Source organism: Hippopotamus amphibius, chromosome 5, assembly GCF_030028045.1.
Source record: "Hippopotamus amphibius kiboko isolate mHipAmp2 chromosome 5, mHipAmp2.hap2, whole genome shotgun sequence".
NCBI lineage: Eukaryota > Metazoa > Chordata > Mammalia > Artiodactyla > Hippopotamidae > Hippopotamus > Hippopotamus amphibius.
The window spans coordinates 62,523,119-62,539,067 of record NC_080190.1 but is presented as its reverse complement, the minus strand read 5'-3'; the positions used below and the strand labels follow the sequence as shown (position 1 = coordinate 62,539,067).

Sequence of the window (15,949 nt, the reverse complement as noted above, 5' to 3'; positions counted from 1 at the left end):
TCCTCTTCATTTAGTTGTTTTTCTGGTGTTTTATCCTGTCCCTTCATCTGGTACAAAGTCCTCTGCTTTTTCATTTTCTCTGTCTTTCTGTGCCTGTGGTTTTCAGTTCCACAAGATGAAATACTGCTGATACTGCTTGATACTGCTGTCTGCCCTCTTGTCAAAACTTTACCTTTTATATTAAGATAAGTTGATTGAGATAAAGCACAAAGCAACCCTTAAAATCAACTGAAAATTCATCAAAGAACTTAACAGAACCTGGCGGGCTGGGGCGGGGGAGTGGGGGTGGGTGAGGGGGCGGGGGGGTTGGTGGTGAGTAAAACTAGGAGGTGGGCAGCAGTGCCTTACTTTATAGGAGCTATCATTCACATTGTGAACCACACTGTTTGGAGTTGTGCGGGGGACAGCTTGTGCACTTTTACATAGGAACCCTTGGTTACGAGTTGGGCAGAAAAGATTTTCTGAGAGAGCTGGCATATGAGAAAGTTTAAAATGGTGAATGGGCGTTTGCCAGGCAAAAGAAGCAGGGGAAGGACCTTACAGTCAGTGTCTTTTCCAGGGCACAGTGAGGTATTATGATTAGAAAATGGATTGTATGTATTAGAATGGTGAGAGATAAAGTTAGAGAGGCACTGTATTTCAGTGAATGTAATATGCACATCTCTTCACATTTTAGCATCTCTTAGAAAACATTCATGCCTTGCAATCTCCAAGAGAAATTGGAATCTTATGATTCATGGCGTCTTACATTTGATGAAATATTGTAGGTTCCAGCTAGACTCAGTGTCCTTTATATTAAAAAAGCTAAGGCTTTTGTATTTTATCTAATACATAATTGTAAGCTGGACTGACTTTGTTTTTTTTTTTTTGGACTGATTTTTCAGTGGAAAAATATCATACTTAGATTTGTTTAAATAATATAATTCTGGTGATATTGTACAGGGTTTATTGTGGCTAAAAAAATAGCAGCAGTGTAGGCATTTAGACAAGGTCTGTAGAGGACCTAGTTAAAGGCAGTGCCAGTGGGATGTTGCGGAGTTCCTGGTAGATGAACTGTTGGAGAAAACCAAGAAGATGCAGTTACTACTAAGAATAGTGCTTATTGATAGAGAGAGAGGAATCACATATGAAGTTGAGGTTTCTGAATTTAAAGAGAGGATGATTGCTGTAACAGTTAAGGACACTCATCAGTAATATTTATTCTGGCACCACAGTGTAACTAAATATTTTTGCTGACCAGAGGGCTAATCAACATTAGTATATCAATAGGCAAGTCAAAGTTTTCTCAGACTCTTTAATATCTGTGTCAGTGCATAAAATTTGTAGGTTGTCTAACAAAATAATAATTATAGTATAGGTTTATGTTGGATGGAGTCTGAATTATGAAACACTTAAAAAGTACTAACAACAACAACAACGTCATTCAAAATCTTTCATCCTAGCATCCATTGCAGGACAAAGATGTTGCTAACATTGGGAACAAAACAATAATCCTAGTATGGGTTAGTCATAGTTTTTGGCCACAAACCAGCCCCCATCTTGTTCACATTTAATAGGACAAGATGAAAATAAATGCTTACTTAAATAGTATCTTCATCATTTAAGAGGGGTGATACAGTATTCACTGGCCTGGACACTAGTTTGTGTTTAGGAAACTAGCCATTTAAAAGAATTAGTGTTTTTAACAGAGTTAATTTGTTATATTAGAATGAAATCATGTAATAGTTCCTCAGTTATGATGGAGAAGAAAATGATGTGAGTGGTTTAAACTTATTTGCTTTAGGAAGTAATTGTATATATTTTTACTTAACTTACTGTATGAAGACCCCTTTAATGTGCTATTTTAAATTCTGTTGTCCCCGGCTCTTACATTAGCCACTGTTGCTGCAACAGGTTCCACACAGGCTCCGGACAGTTCCAGCTTGACAGCATCTCTCATCAGGGCCCATGCTGTGTACTTCTTGGAGTGAGGAACAGAAGTCAGTGTTTAAGTTCTTCCTCTTTTGTCCTTAACACAGGGAGCTCTGAATCACATTTTACATATTCTTGTCCATTTATGTTCATAAGCAAAGGTTTTGTTGGACAAATAAGTTTAGGAATGAGTTTAAACATGGTTATTGTGATTCATTGTGCTCATTTCCTCCCATAATTCTCTGAGTGTAGAAGCCATAGGCCCAGAGAGGTTGCAGTAATTATTTTTACTAAATTTTCAAATAGAGTGTAATGAACAAGTTTGAGAATGCAGGAGATGTGCAAAGGACTGACTTTTTAAAAAGTAGTATCACAGTTACATTCCTTTAAACCAAGAAGGGACTAGTTGGGGGGTGGAGAGACTGACATGGGGACAGGAGGATATTTTTTTGTGATGATGGAAATGTTTCATATTTTGATTTTGATGGTAGTTACATTACTGTATATGTGGAACTGAACACTTAAAAAGTGTGAATAAAAAGAAACAGCCAACCAGCTCAGTAACATTTCCCCTATGCCTTTTTTTAAATTAAAAAAACAAGGTCTAAGAGTTTTTATTATTTGACTAATAATACACAAATCAGGCAGAGAAGTCCATAATGAAATGATAGTCATGTTTTACTGTAGCTTGTTGATCCTTCATTTTCTGAGCACTTATTTTCTTTTTATATTATACTTTTATTTTGATTACAAATGCCAGTGTGAATAAATGCATTGTCTTTTATCCTTCCCCCATCAGCTTTCTTTAAATAGAAAAAGGGACAAATTTCTCTTTATTGCGTATTCAGCCCTAGTTGCCCAATTTGTGGTTTTAATAAGAGACTGTAATTCAGTCTTCTAAGTCACTTTAGACTATAATTGTAGGCTATACCTCATTCTCCTAAAGAAACTTTTGGGTATCAGTCCTATTGATATTACTGATAATCTCCAAATGGTGAGAATGGTAACTGGTTTGGAGGCAACTGGAAGAGAGCTTGAGCAAAGAAGATACCAATGGGAAATTACACAGAGGCAAATTTTATTACATAAACTAGAGGAATGCCCCTCATCGAGGCTGACCCAGCTATGGCCTCTGGTCCATTTCTTGCTGTCAGTTGGTATCACTTGTGGTGGAGTTCTATCTTTCCCGCAGTTTTGAGCCATATTGTAATTAATTATGGAAAACAGACTCCCTCAAAGTCTTTTAAATGTAACTTAAAATTACACTACCCATTGTGAAGGTCCCACACCAATTCTTCATAGTTTTTCAAGGGTAAGGCTGTTGCCTGTATTTCTCCAGGACTTGCTATATGCTCCCTAATAAACTTTCATTAGTTCACTATTTTACTTTCTAGAGAGGGTTAAATATCTATCATGTTTGTTGAGCATAAAGCTTTATTGTGATAGACCTTAAAAAAAAAAATTAGCTTTAGTCATTAGCTGTTAAATATTGTGGAAAAAACCACATGACCTGGTTTCTTCTTTTATGTTTTATTTCATTCAGTTTAAAAGTCATTCTCCTTCCTAAATGGCTTTGTGCTACCTCTGAAATGTGGTCCTACATGTAATAGGCAAATCAAAGGTTTAATAAACTGATATGTTAAGTTTATTTTCAAGGTAAAGTGAAGATGTTTATTTTTATATTTGTGTATTTTATACATCACCTTACTTTCAGAAGTATTTCTAACTTGTGCTTGTATTTTGTTTGTGTTTTTTTAGTGAAAATATTCTCTTTGGAATGGGAAATCCTCTTCTTGACATCAGTGCTGTAGTGGATAAGGATTTCCTTGATAAGTAAGTATTAAGCTCTTCACGTGTACTATGTGAAACTTACTTCTAAAGAAAAACTGAAAATTTTAGAGTTGAATTTACTGTTTAATATCTTCTTTTGGAGGAAAATACAGGAAATTTCAACCCGATAATAGCAAGTGCACTATCATTATTTATGGAGTAACTGACCACAGTTTCCCTGGGAAAACTTAGGTACATTTGTTCATTCCTATTGCTATTTTCACTTGAAGTTTATTTTTTTATTCTTTGCAAGGAAGAAGTATGTGATTTACCTAATGATTCAATTTCCACATTTTAAAATTATTGTCAGCAAACTAAATCTATAATGGTCCCATAACATATGGGAGAAGGAATAGGATTAGAAAGAGCAAGAAGAATATGTATGACACAATTCAAACACCATGAATCTCTACTGTTTCCCCCTAATAATAACTTTTGATGTTGTTAATTTAGTTGAGAAATCATTTTGTGTTTATTTATCTGTCTGTGATTATTTGGTGCAAGGGAAAAAAAATACTAAAAAAAGATTTAATAAACAGAAATTAAGATCCCCTTCCCCTTGAACACTCCAAGTTCTATGCCCAGGGGCAACCACTTTTAAAAAAATATTATTGAGGTAAAATTTACTTAAAATTAAAATCATAATTTTAACTATTTTAAAGTGTACAATTTAGTGACTGCTAGGACATTTGCAGTGTTGTACAACCGTCACCACTGTCTAATTCCAGGACATTTAATCACCCCAAAAAGAAACACTTAATGGGTATTAAGTGGTCATTTCAGTATTCCCACCTGCCCACCCCACCTTGCCCCAGTCTTCTGGGAACTACCAGTCTACTTTCTGTTTCCATGGATTTGCTTATTCTGGATATTTTACTTCATGTAAATGGAGACATACAATATGTGACCTTTTATGTCTGGCTTATTTTACTTAACATGATTTTTTTCAGGGGTCTTGCATGTCATAGCATTTATCAATACCTCATTCCTTTTAAGGCAGAATGATAGTCCATTGTTTGTGTATACCACAGTTTATGTATTCGTCAATTGATGGAGCCATTGATTGATGGACACTTGGGTTGTTTCGTTTTTTGGTTATTATGAAGAAAGGTGCTGTGAATATTTGTGTACAAGTTTTTGCATGGCTATATATCTTCATTGTTTTGGGTATATATATTAGAGTGGAATTGCTAAGTCATATGGTAGTTCTGTGTTTAGCTTTTTGAAGAACCATATCCTCACCAAAACTTGGTCTTTTCCCTTTTTAAAATTATAGCCATCCTGGAATGTCCCTGGCAGTCTAGTGGTTAAGACTTTGTCCTTTCACTGCAAGGGGCACGGGTTCAATCCCTGGTTGGGGAACTAAGATCCCACATGCTGCATGGCGTAGCCAGAAAAAAAAAGGAAAAAAATACAGCCATTCTAGTGGATGTAAAGCAATATTGTGGTTTTGATTTACATTTTTCTAATTACTAATGATGTTGAGCATCTTTTCATGTGCTTATTGGCTATTTGTATGTCTTTGGGAAAATGTGTATTGAAGTTCTTCACCCATTTTTTAATTTGTTTTTTGTTGTGGTTGTAAGAATTCTTTACATATTCTTAATACTAGACCCTTATCAGATGTATGATTTGCAAACACTTTCTCCCATTCTGTGGGTTTTCACTTTCTTGATAGTATCCTTTAATATGTAAGTTTTAATTTTGATAAAGTCCAGTTCATTTTTTCTTTTGTTGCTGTGCTTTTGCTGTCATAACTGAAAATCCATTGCTAAATCTAAGGTCAGAATGATTCATGCCTGTGTTTTCTTCTGTGAATATTAGTTTTAGCTTTTAAATTTAGGCCTTTGATCCATTTTGAGGTAGTTTTTGTATCAGATGTGTGTTAAGGGTTCATTTCATTTTTCTTGCATGTGGAAATCTAGTTGTCCCAGTACCATTTGTTGAAGAGAGTTTTCTTTTCCCCATTGAGTGGTCTTGGGGAAGACCACTCTTAAAAGACCAGTTGACCATAGGCATTTGGGTTAATTTCTGGTTTCTCACTTCTATTCCACCAGTCTATATGCTTGTCCTTTTTCCAGTACCACACTGTTTTGATTACTTGTAGATTTGTAGTAAGTTTTGAAGTCAGGAAGTGTGAGCCCTCCAACTTTGTTGTTGTCTTTCAAGGTTGTTTTGGTTATTCAGAGCCCCTTACAATTCCATATTAATTTTAGGATCAGTTTGTCCATTCCTGTAAAAAAGGCAGTTGAAATTTGGACTGGGATTGCACTGAATCTGTAAATTAGTTTTAGAAGCATCGCCACTTTAACAATATTAAGTCTTCCAATTCATGAACAAGGGATGTTTTTCTTTAAGTTGTTTCAACAGTGTTTAGTAGTTTTAAGTTTACAAGTCCTGTATTTCCTTGGTTAAATTTAATCCTAAGTATTTCATTATTTTTGATGCTATTGTAAATGGAATTGTTTTATTTCATTTTTGGTTTGTTTATTGCTAAGATATAGAAATATAACTGATTTTGGGGGATAACCATTTTTAACATTCTGTTTTTTAATGTCTTAGAGATTATCTCTATAACTCTTTATCTGTGTAAACTCAAGGGTCAAAAGATCAGGCAAGAATTTATACATGTGTAAATTTGGCCTATTGTAATATAATAGGAGATAGGTTGGGGGGCCAAGGACAAACTGGAGGATGTGTCTTATACTAAGAAATTCAGATACAAATTTTTAAAATACACTTTGCTAATCAGAAACACTCCTGCATACAGTTATGTTAATGGTTTTACTTCTGGTTACCTTGTACTTTTAAATGATATAATATACATACATTAAAATTTTTTCTTGTGGTATCAACTTTCAGTAGAATCCCTTGACTTCTCATTATATAGAATGAAGTTACGGGTGCCCCTATTCCATCTGCTACTTCTTCCCTACTTTCTAAGTTCTGTTAACTTTTTAACTCCTGGCTCTAACTTCTGCTCTGTTAACTTTCTGCTTTCTAACTTCTGTTTAACTATATATTTTATTTTAATATTAAGGTTGATATGTTTTCATTCTGTTAGCTGTCTATAATTGTCTTACTGACTTTGAATACAAAGTGGTAATAAAGATTGAAAATCATTTATCCACATCTTAACACTAGTATCGCTGTATGTATCCCTTTTTGCAGAATTAAATAGTGTACTAAGAATATAAGTAGATTTAACATTTGGAATGTAATTAGAGTACTTAGCTATATTAACAAACTGAAAAAAGTCACATAATTATCTCAGTAGATAGAAAAACCATTTGCCAAAACCACTATCTATTCCTGATAAAGTTTCTTATAACATTCTTAGAATAGAAGGGAACTTATTTAACCTAATAAATGTTAGGTTAGGGAAAAGCATACTAATAACATAATTCCTAGTGGTGAAAGTCTGCGTGCTTTCCCCTGTGATCAGAAACAATTCAAGGATGTCAACTTTCACCACTTCAAAATGTATACAGTGATCCTGGAGATTGTATTAAGGGCAGTCAAGCCAAGAAGTAAAAGATATCCAGGTTGCAAAGGAAGAAATAAACTGTTTTTATTTCCAAAAGGCATGATCATTTATGTAGAGTAACTGATGGAATCTACAAAAAAAAAAAGCTACTACCTGATTTCAAGAATTTTTATAAAGCTACATTAATCGAAACAGTGATATCGGTGTAAAGTTTGATGGCATAGAATAGAAAGTCCAGAAATAGACCCACGCATAAATGGATGACTGATTTTTGAGAAAGGTTCAAGGCAGTTTGGTGGAGAAAGGATTGTCTTTTCAATAAATAGTGCTGGAACAATTGGATATCAACATGCATAAAAATGAATTTGGATCTGTAAATTGTACCATATACAAAATTAACTGATGGAATTAAATGTCAAGGCTAAAAGTATAACACTTCTGGATGATAATATAGGAGAAAATCTTCGTGATTGTGGTTTAAACCAGAATTTCTAATATAGAACACCAAAAGTATGTTCTATAAAAGAAAAAATTGATGAGCTGAACTTTTTCAAAATGAAAATTTTTACTGTTGGGAAGTTAATGTTATAAAAATGAAAGGGCAAACCACAGGTTTGGAGAAATCTTTGCAAAGCATATGTCTGATAAAGGATTACCAGTCAGAATATATAACAAACTCTCAAAACTAAATCAGAAAAGAAACAACCCAATTAAAAAAAGGGCAAGAGATTTGAACACTCCAAAGATATATGGATGGCAAATAACCACATGAAAAGGTACTCAGTCTCTTTCATTATTAGGGAAATATAAGTTAAAGATACAATGAAATACTACCACACATTTATTAGAATGGCTAAAATTTTAAAACTGAGCCTACCAAATGTTGACTAGATAATGAAGGAACTGCTACTTTCTTCTCATGGAAACGTTAAAGTGCTGCACTGAGTTTCAGTCTGAAAAGTTAAACACACATCTACTATTTGATCCAACCATTTCATTCTTAGATATTTGCCCAAGAGAAGTGAAAGTGTGTGTTCATACAAAGACGCGTTCACTAATGTTCGTGGTAACTTTGTTCTTAATAGCTAGAGCCTGGAAGTTGCCTAAATGTCGATCAACAGGTGAGTCATTAAACAGATTGTTTACCCATACAGTGGAATCCTAGTCAGAAATAAAAAAGGAATAGAGTATTGTTTGGATGAAACTCAGAATAATTGTGTTTATTGAAAGAAGCCAGACAGGGACTTCCCTGGCTTTCCAGCGGTTAAGACTTCACCTTCTAATGCAGAGGTTGTGGGTTTGATCCCTGGTCAGGGAGCTAAGGTCCCACATGCCTCTCAGCCAAAAAACCAAAACATAAAACAAAGTAACATTGTAACAAATTCAATGAAGTCTTAAAAACATGGTCTACATCCAAACAAACAAACAAACAAAAACTTAAGGAAAAAAAGAGGCCAGACAAAAAAGAATACATACTGTATAATTCCATTTATATTGAGATTATAGGGAATTCAGTTTATAGTGACAGAAAGCAGATCGTTGGTTTCCTGTGCATGTGCCAGGGTGTGGTGGAGGGCAGGAAGGAGAGATTACAAAGAGACAGGAGAGAGCTTTTACGAGTGTGTTCATTATCTTGATTGTGTAATGATTTCATGTGTATATATACATATATGTATCTGAACTTACCAAATTGTATACTTTAAATATATAAGATGTATGTCGGTATCAGGAAAGCTTTATAAATAAAACAGAATCAATTGAACATGAATTTATGGGTTTGAAGTTAGAGCTCCTTCGTTTGCTTAGTGTGAGATGTTTTGTCCAGGAAATCACTAATTGTTACTGTTTTAAAAAAACTTCTAATAGCATATAAAAATACAAAGAGAAAGTAAAAATTTGAAATTTTATGACGTGTAACCAGTGTTAAACTGTTTTGATGAACATGCCCCCAGACATCTTTGTATAACCCAGAAATATTATATATGTGTTTATGGGATAATACTATGTGTAGTCCTAGGTAATTAGCTTTTTGTTTACTCTATACTGTTTGTTTTTAAAGGTTCATGCAAATATGATCAGAATGATTATGATCTCTCAGCTGTGTGCTGACACTGTTGGGAATTCAAATAGCTTCTTTGTTTCACTAGCAGCTGATCCTAAATGGCCTGCTGAAGTCTTACTTTATTTTGGGAGGGTTTTAATTTAACCTTGACTTTTGAAATTAGTACTTGGAGACAAAAAGCTAGTTTTTGAGCTCTAATCATAAAAAGTAGAACATTTCCTTTCTTAATATCCTTGACCATTTCTTCCAAAATACACTTGAAAGTGTTCCTTATCATTTCAATAGACTATGTTTAACTTAGGTTTTAGACCATGTTTAGATGAGTGTTCTATATTTGCACTGTGTAAAAATAAATTATGCAGGAATAAGTTACTAGGTACTATAACAAATGAATTAAATACAAGGGTGAGTCAAAAATTATCCACACTCCAGTTATATTAAAACTTCTGTCTTATATTAAAACTTCTGTTGGCTGCACTGTCTTATCAGCACTTTGCGTTCAAGGCTGCTGTCTCCCCAGTCGCTGCTGTGCAGGTGTGAACATGCACAGTTCATTTGTAACTGCAGTGCAAGCCAAAATGGATGCCCCACTTGTGATCTGCATGAAAGAAGAGCAGAGTGCAGTGATTCGTTTTTTGTGGTCTGAGGGTGTACCTGGTGCCATTATGTATCAAAGACTTTGTGCGCAGTATGGAGCAAGTGTTTTGTTACGAAGAATTGTGTGTGAATGGATAGAGAAGTTCAGGGAAGGTCGCACAAGTGTTAGCTATCAAGAAGGAGCCAGACACCCGTCCACATCCATGGCTGATGACAACATTGAGTGTACACGTGAAATGATTCTGTCGAACAGACGAGTGACAGTGGATTATGTGGCAAATCATTTGCAAGTCAGCCATGCTCTGCCTATGAAATAAACCATGACAGACTTAGGTTTTGAAAAGTTTGTGCTGTAGCCTAAACTTCAGATTAAATGCAGAGGACTGCTATCCAAGGGCGTTGTGATCTTGCACGACAATGCACGTCTGCAACACTTCTGCCCACACTGTCGACTCTCTGCAAAAACTTCGTTTTGAGTTGTTAAAGCATCCTCCCTATAGTCCTGATCTTGCTCCATCGGACTTTCACCTGTTTGGTTTCCTGAAAGCAACCCTACGAGGACAAAGATTCACTTCTGATGAAGAAGTGAAGACGGTGCATTCGTGGCTCGCAGCTCAGCCTAAAACATTTTTTAATGATGGAATAGAAAAGCTTATTGGCACATGGACAAAGTATATTGAAAAGCAAGAAGATTATTTTGAAAAATGATGTATTTGTCTTTTCTGAAAGTTAATTAGAATGAATTCTACAGCCAGAGTGCAGATAATTTTTGACTCACCTTCGTATATACTTCTTAGTATATTACAGTATAAAACTGAGTTAACTGTCAGAATTCTTCTGATAAAGTATTTGTTTTTATGATTCTGATTTTTTTAAAAAAGTATTTGGCCTTTTCAATTAAAAAAATACTTATCATTGTAAAACTAGTACTAGTTGAAAAGTAAACTAGTACCAAAGACTTTTAAGGAAAAAGTCAGTTCTTTGCTGCATCTTTCCGCTTGCTTTTACCCCATTCTGCATAAGTGCTGTTTTTCCAGAAGAAATCATTTAAAACTATATTAGCTGTTTTTTCCTGGTATCTGCCTGTTTCTAAATAATATGCTGATATTGCTTTGTGTGATTTTTTTCTTAAGGGTGATTGGTTGGAGAGGCAGAGGATAAAATTTCCTTTATTTTTATTTTTAAATATTTATTTATTTTGACTGCACTGGGTTTAGTTGCAGCATGTGGGATCTTTGTTGTGGCATGCGGACTCTTAGTTGCAGCATGCATTCGGGATCTAGTTCCCCTACCAGGGATCAAACCTGGGCCCTCTACATTGGGAGCTCAGAATCTCACTCAGTGGACAACTAGGGAAGTCCCAAAAGTTCCTTTAATGTAAGGAAAGGATACAAGAACATGATTCCATTAGAATGGATTCCAGAATAGAGGGTACAATAGCATTCTGTGTGGAGGGGCACACTTGGTCTTCAAGTCACTAGGAGAATAGATGACCAAATCTTGTTATTGGGTGATGGTAGACAGGATTCCCTCTGACCTTCTGAGAACTTTTCATTTGCCATTCTCAATAGGATTATTATACTTTCTTGATTTTTTTAAATTTAATTGTTGGAGAGCCTCTGATTACTTATGTCCTTGCTGACCAGGTTCTAGTTACTTGTCAAAACCCCTGTACGTTTCTGAATCCTTACTGGGAGAATAGGTGAATTGAAGGTTAAATTATCATGCATATCCATCCACCTTAGGGCTTTCTGAAGTCTGTATCTCTTGCTATTTCTTGGTTTGTCAATTTTAGGTATTATATATTGTCTCTGTTATGATAGCTAAGGATTTAGCTCTTTCACTTACATAATTTCCTCTTCATTTTCCCTATTTTTTTATAGTACATTAAAACAAAAAGTGGTACAAATGAACCTATTTACAGAACAGAACTTGAGTCACAGATGTAGAAAACAAATTTATGGTTACCAAGGAGAGAAAGGGGGGGAGGGGTAAATTGGGAGTTTGGGATTGACATATACATACTACTATATATAAAATAGATAACTAATAAGAACCTACTATATAGCACAGGGATCTCTACTCAATACTCTGTAATGACCTATATAGAATAGAATCTAAAAAGGAGTGGATATATGTATATGAATAACTGACTGCTGTACAGCAGAAAATAATACAGCATTGTAAATCAACTGTACTCCAATAAAAATTAATAAAAATAAATAAAAAAACAAGTGAGTAATCATTGTGAACAGAATTGTGGACTGTGATTACTTATAAAACTTTTTGTTTTTCATTCATTGACTTATTGCATCCTTGTGGTCATTTGCACTATTTTCTAAACACTTATTCAGATTTTCAGTAGCGGCTCTATTAAGTCTTTCATGTGCCTATTAACCACTCTCCCCCAGCCCCTTCTCCTCAAAATCAGTAAATCTCTCAACCTCTTTTCCTCTGGTGACCTCCCTTCTTCAGTTCTCTATCTTTATGTTCCATAAAAAACTGGTTATGTTGCTAGATTTGTCTCCTTTCCTTTCTTTCCTTTTCCTTTTAAACAGCAGTCTTCCTGGAACTTTCTTTTGACTTTCTACTTTTAGATCTCTTGTTTCCTTCATCTCATATCTTCTTTATTGGTTTCCTCTGCACGCGCCTGTGTGTGTGTGTAGCGTAACCTTTAGAGAAAGAGTACATGAGTACATGTAATTTTTGGAATCTTTGTATATGTTTGATGATCTTTACAATTTTTCCCCCTCACACCTTATTGATTGGTTAGTATAGAATTTTCTTTGAGAATTTTGAGGGCATGTGCCATTATCTTTCAGCATCCAGTGGATCTCTTTATATCACCAGTTTTTTCTCTATGAATGCTTTTAGAATTTTTTTCTTTTGACTTTGGTGTTAGTAAATTATCATGTAACATTTTGTTCTTGTCTTATGGATGCCTTTTTTCCCTTTGTCTTTCTAAGCATATTAATTAGAGTAGATTTTGTTTGGTTTTTGAATGTCTCACTTTTCTTTCCTGCTTTATCTTTGTTCCGTGTAGATTGCTCTTTTCTGATTGTTTATTGTGGTCTTTCTCCTTCACAGTGGAGACTTTCCTCCAGTATTAAGTGATCTTTGGCTGTTTGTTCTTATTTAAGGTTAAGATATTAAAAAAGCTTATTCTGTTTATTTGCAAAGGAGTAAGAAAAAGTCTGGAAGGATCTGTTCTAAACTCCAGGTGTCATGGGAGGGTAGCTTGGCTAGGGTGGGTACTTTTATTTCAAAATTCTATACGGTTTAATATTTTTGTAACAATCCTTAATTGCTTTTATGAGTTTTTTTAAGCTTTAATGAAGTTATCTGTTGCTGTGTAATAATAGTTACCTATTGCTATGTAATACATTACCACAAAAGTAGGCTGCTTAAAATAACAAACATTTAGTCTTTCACACAGTTTCTGAGGGTCAAGAATTTGAGAGTGTGGCATAGCTGGATGGTTCTGGCTTAGAGTCTCTGATGAAGTTGTAGTCCGTCTGTTGGCCAGGGTGGTAATCATTTCAAGGCTCAACTGTGGCTTCTAAGCTCATTCATATTGTTGGTTGGCTTCAGTTTCTTAAGAGCTGTTGGACCGAGGGCCCCAGTTCCTCACTTCATAAATCTCTGAGTGTCCTAAGAACGTGACAGCTGTTTGCCCTATTGCCAGTGATTTGAGAGAGAGTCATTTTCGCTAGATGGAAGCTAGTCTTTTTTTTTTTTTTTTTTTGGCGCACGGGCTTAGTTGCTCCGTGGCATGTGGGATCTTCCTGGAGCAGGGATCAAACCCGTGTCCTCTGCATTGGCAGGCGGATTCTCAACCACTGCGCCACCTAGGAAGCCCTAAAAGCTAGTCTTTTTTATAACCTGTTCTTAGAAGTAACATGTCATCATTTTTTCCATATGCTTGTTATTGGTCATATAAACCAAACCTGGTATAATGTGGGAGGGCACTACACATGGATTTGAAAAATAGGAGGCAGGGATCCTTGGGGGCCAGAAGGCAGCCTGTGATAGCCAGCCTCTAGGATGGCTCCTGATGATCCTCTCTTCCTGTCATTCTCTTGAGTAGTTCTCTCCCACATTGCACCATGGCTGATATATGTAACCAGCGGCATATGGCAGAAGTGATGGTATGCTACTTCAGAGATTAGGTTGTAAAAGACTGTGTCTTCCATTGAAGGTGCTCTCGTACTTGTTTGTGCTCCAGTGTGCTTTCTTGCGCACGCGCTCTCTCTCTCTCTCTCTCTCTCTCTCTCTCTCTGACATTCAACACCTTGTGAGAGGTTCAAATGGTGGGGATAGAGGTCTTAGGCCTCTAGCTACTGAGGAACTGAGACTTGCCAACAGCCATGTAAGTGAGCTGAGAAGTGTATTCTCCATTCTCTGTTGAGCTCTGAGATGATTGCAGCTCTGGGTGACAGCTTGACTGCAACCACATGAGAGACCTTTAGCCAGAAAAACTCAGCTAAGTCACTCCTGGATTCCTGACCTTCAGAAAATGTATGGGATAATGACTTGTTTTAACCTGCCAAGTTTTGAGTAAGTTTGTTACATAGCCAAAAAGCACTAATAAATAAAGCACTAATTTACTTTAGGAATTGTAAGTTGTGATGGTGGGATGGTAGTCCATTTCCTTACTTGTAGCACCCTGCCTTATCTGTATCCTCTGAGATTTAGGGTTTCTGCAGGTGGACTAGGTTTGCTTATCATAAGTAGCTTCTTTAAATTGCAATTGAGATTTTAGTTTCTTTAATGCTGCTGAGTTCCTCATCTGTTTTCCTTTTTCTGAAAATTTGTGGAAACCTTTTGACCATTAATGCTTAATTACCTTAATATTCTTTTTGATCCTGTGGATGTTTGCCTTTTTTGTGCCTTTATTATCATTTTAACAGAGTCTTGGAAGGAAGAATAGATAATCTTTCTGCCATATTTATGTGGATGTCTAAGGGGTGTGAGTGTGTGTATTTCACTATTATTATATGTACTATAGCAGGAAATATATAACCACAGACACATAGGATTTTTGAGACAAATTGGAATTTGAAGATAATTTAATCCCCTTTTTTCATTTTATAACAGAAGAACAGGCTCAGTGAAGTTAGATGTTTTGCCGTTGATTACAGTTAGCAGTGCAAGCCTGAGATGGAATCTGTATCTCCTGACCCTATTTGTTTCTTTTTCTACCACACTAACTACCTTTTTTAACTAGATTATTAAATTATTGTTAATTTAAATACCTGTTGTACAAACTAAGAATTAATAACTACATACCAGATTCTGGGGATTCAAAATGAGTAAGTCTGGTTTCTGTGTCAGAGCAATCTCTTGATAAATGAAAATGATTTTCTTACTTTCCTTTGGTTCAAATCTTTTGTTGATTGCTGGCCTCATATTTTATCTGTTTAACAATTTGTATAATTTATGTGATGATCTTAACTCACCATTTGTCAAACAAGTAGTGTTTTGGATAAAAGAGAGGTTTTTTTCCTTTAATTTATAATTTCCTTTGACTTTCTTGGCTCTCATTACTTTCTTCTGCTTTATAATTTCTTCTTGAGAGGAAGCTCAATAATCTTTTTTTTCTTTTTTTCTTTTTGTATTAGGTTTATAGTTAAATATCCATAGTATAAGCCCTGCATGCAGCATTTATAAACATTGCTGGGGAGAGAGACAAGAAAAGTACCTTGGTAAATCTTTTCTATATACAGTAAGCTCTTGGTGCAAAGGAACTGCACTATGCTTTTTTCTTATATGACCCTTAGTATGGTGCTGGATATGTTAGGCACTTGGAAAATAGTATCTGACTGAAAAATATTTTTTTATAAAAGGCCTTTTTTAAAGTGAAATTTTAAGTATTCAGTGTTAAAAGTTAATGAGGGAATTGATATTTTCTTCACATATATTTTTGTGAAGGTATATTTTTCACATGGTATGTTTGTCAAGCTTTTCAGAGCACTTTTAAGAACAAGAACCATTATATTCTAATGGTCTTTGCACATTGGACTGGTATACAACAAAGGGTTGAATCTAAAGAAGGGCAATGA

The 15,949-nt window shown here is 35.2% G+C and overlaps 1 protein-coding gene across 9 annotated transcripts in view; it reads left to right on the top strand.

The window, feature by feature from the left end:
- The window catches only part of ADK (adenosine kinase), a 508,591-nt gene that overhangs the window by 45,804 nt on the left and 446,838 nt on the right, over positions 1-15,949 (top strand). For 7 of the 9 annotated variants that reach the window (XR_009053638.1, XM_057734106.1, XM_057734101.1 and 4 more), the window contains exon 2: positions 3,670-3,744. Coding sequence is in view for 8 of the 9 variants with exons in the window: in XM_057734106.1 (XP_057590089.1) it covers positions 3,670-3,744 (75 nt within the window). In the remaining variant the exon portion in view is untranslated. Of the gene's footprint in view, positions 1-1,875; positions 1,980-3,669; positions 3,745-15,949 lie in introns of all 9 variants that reach the window. The other 2 variants (XM_057734107.1, XM_057734102.1) reach the window with 1 other exon arrangement.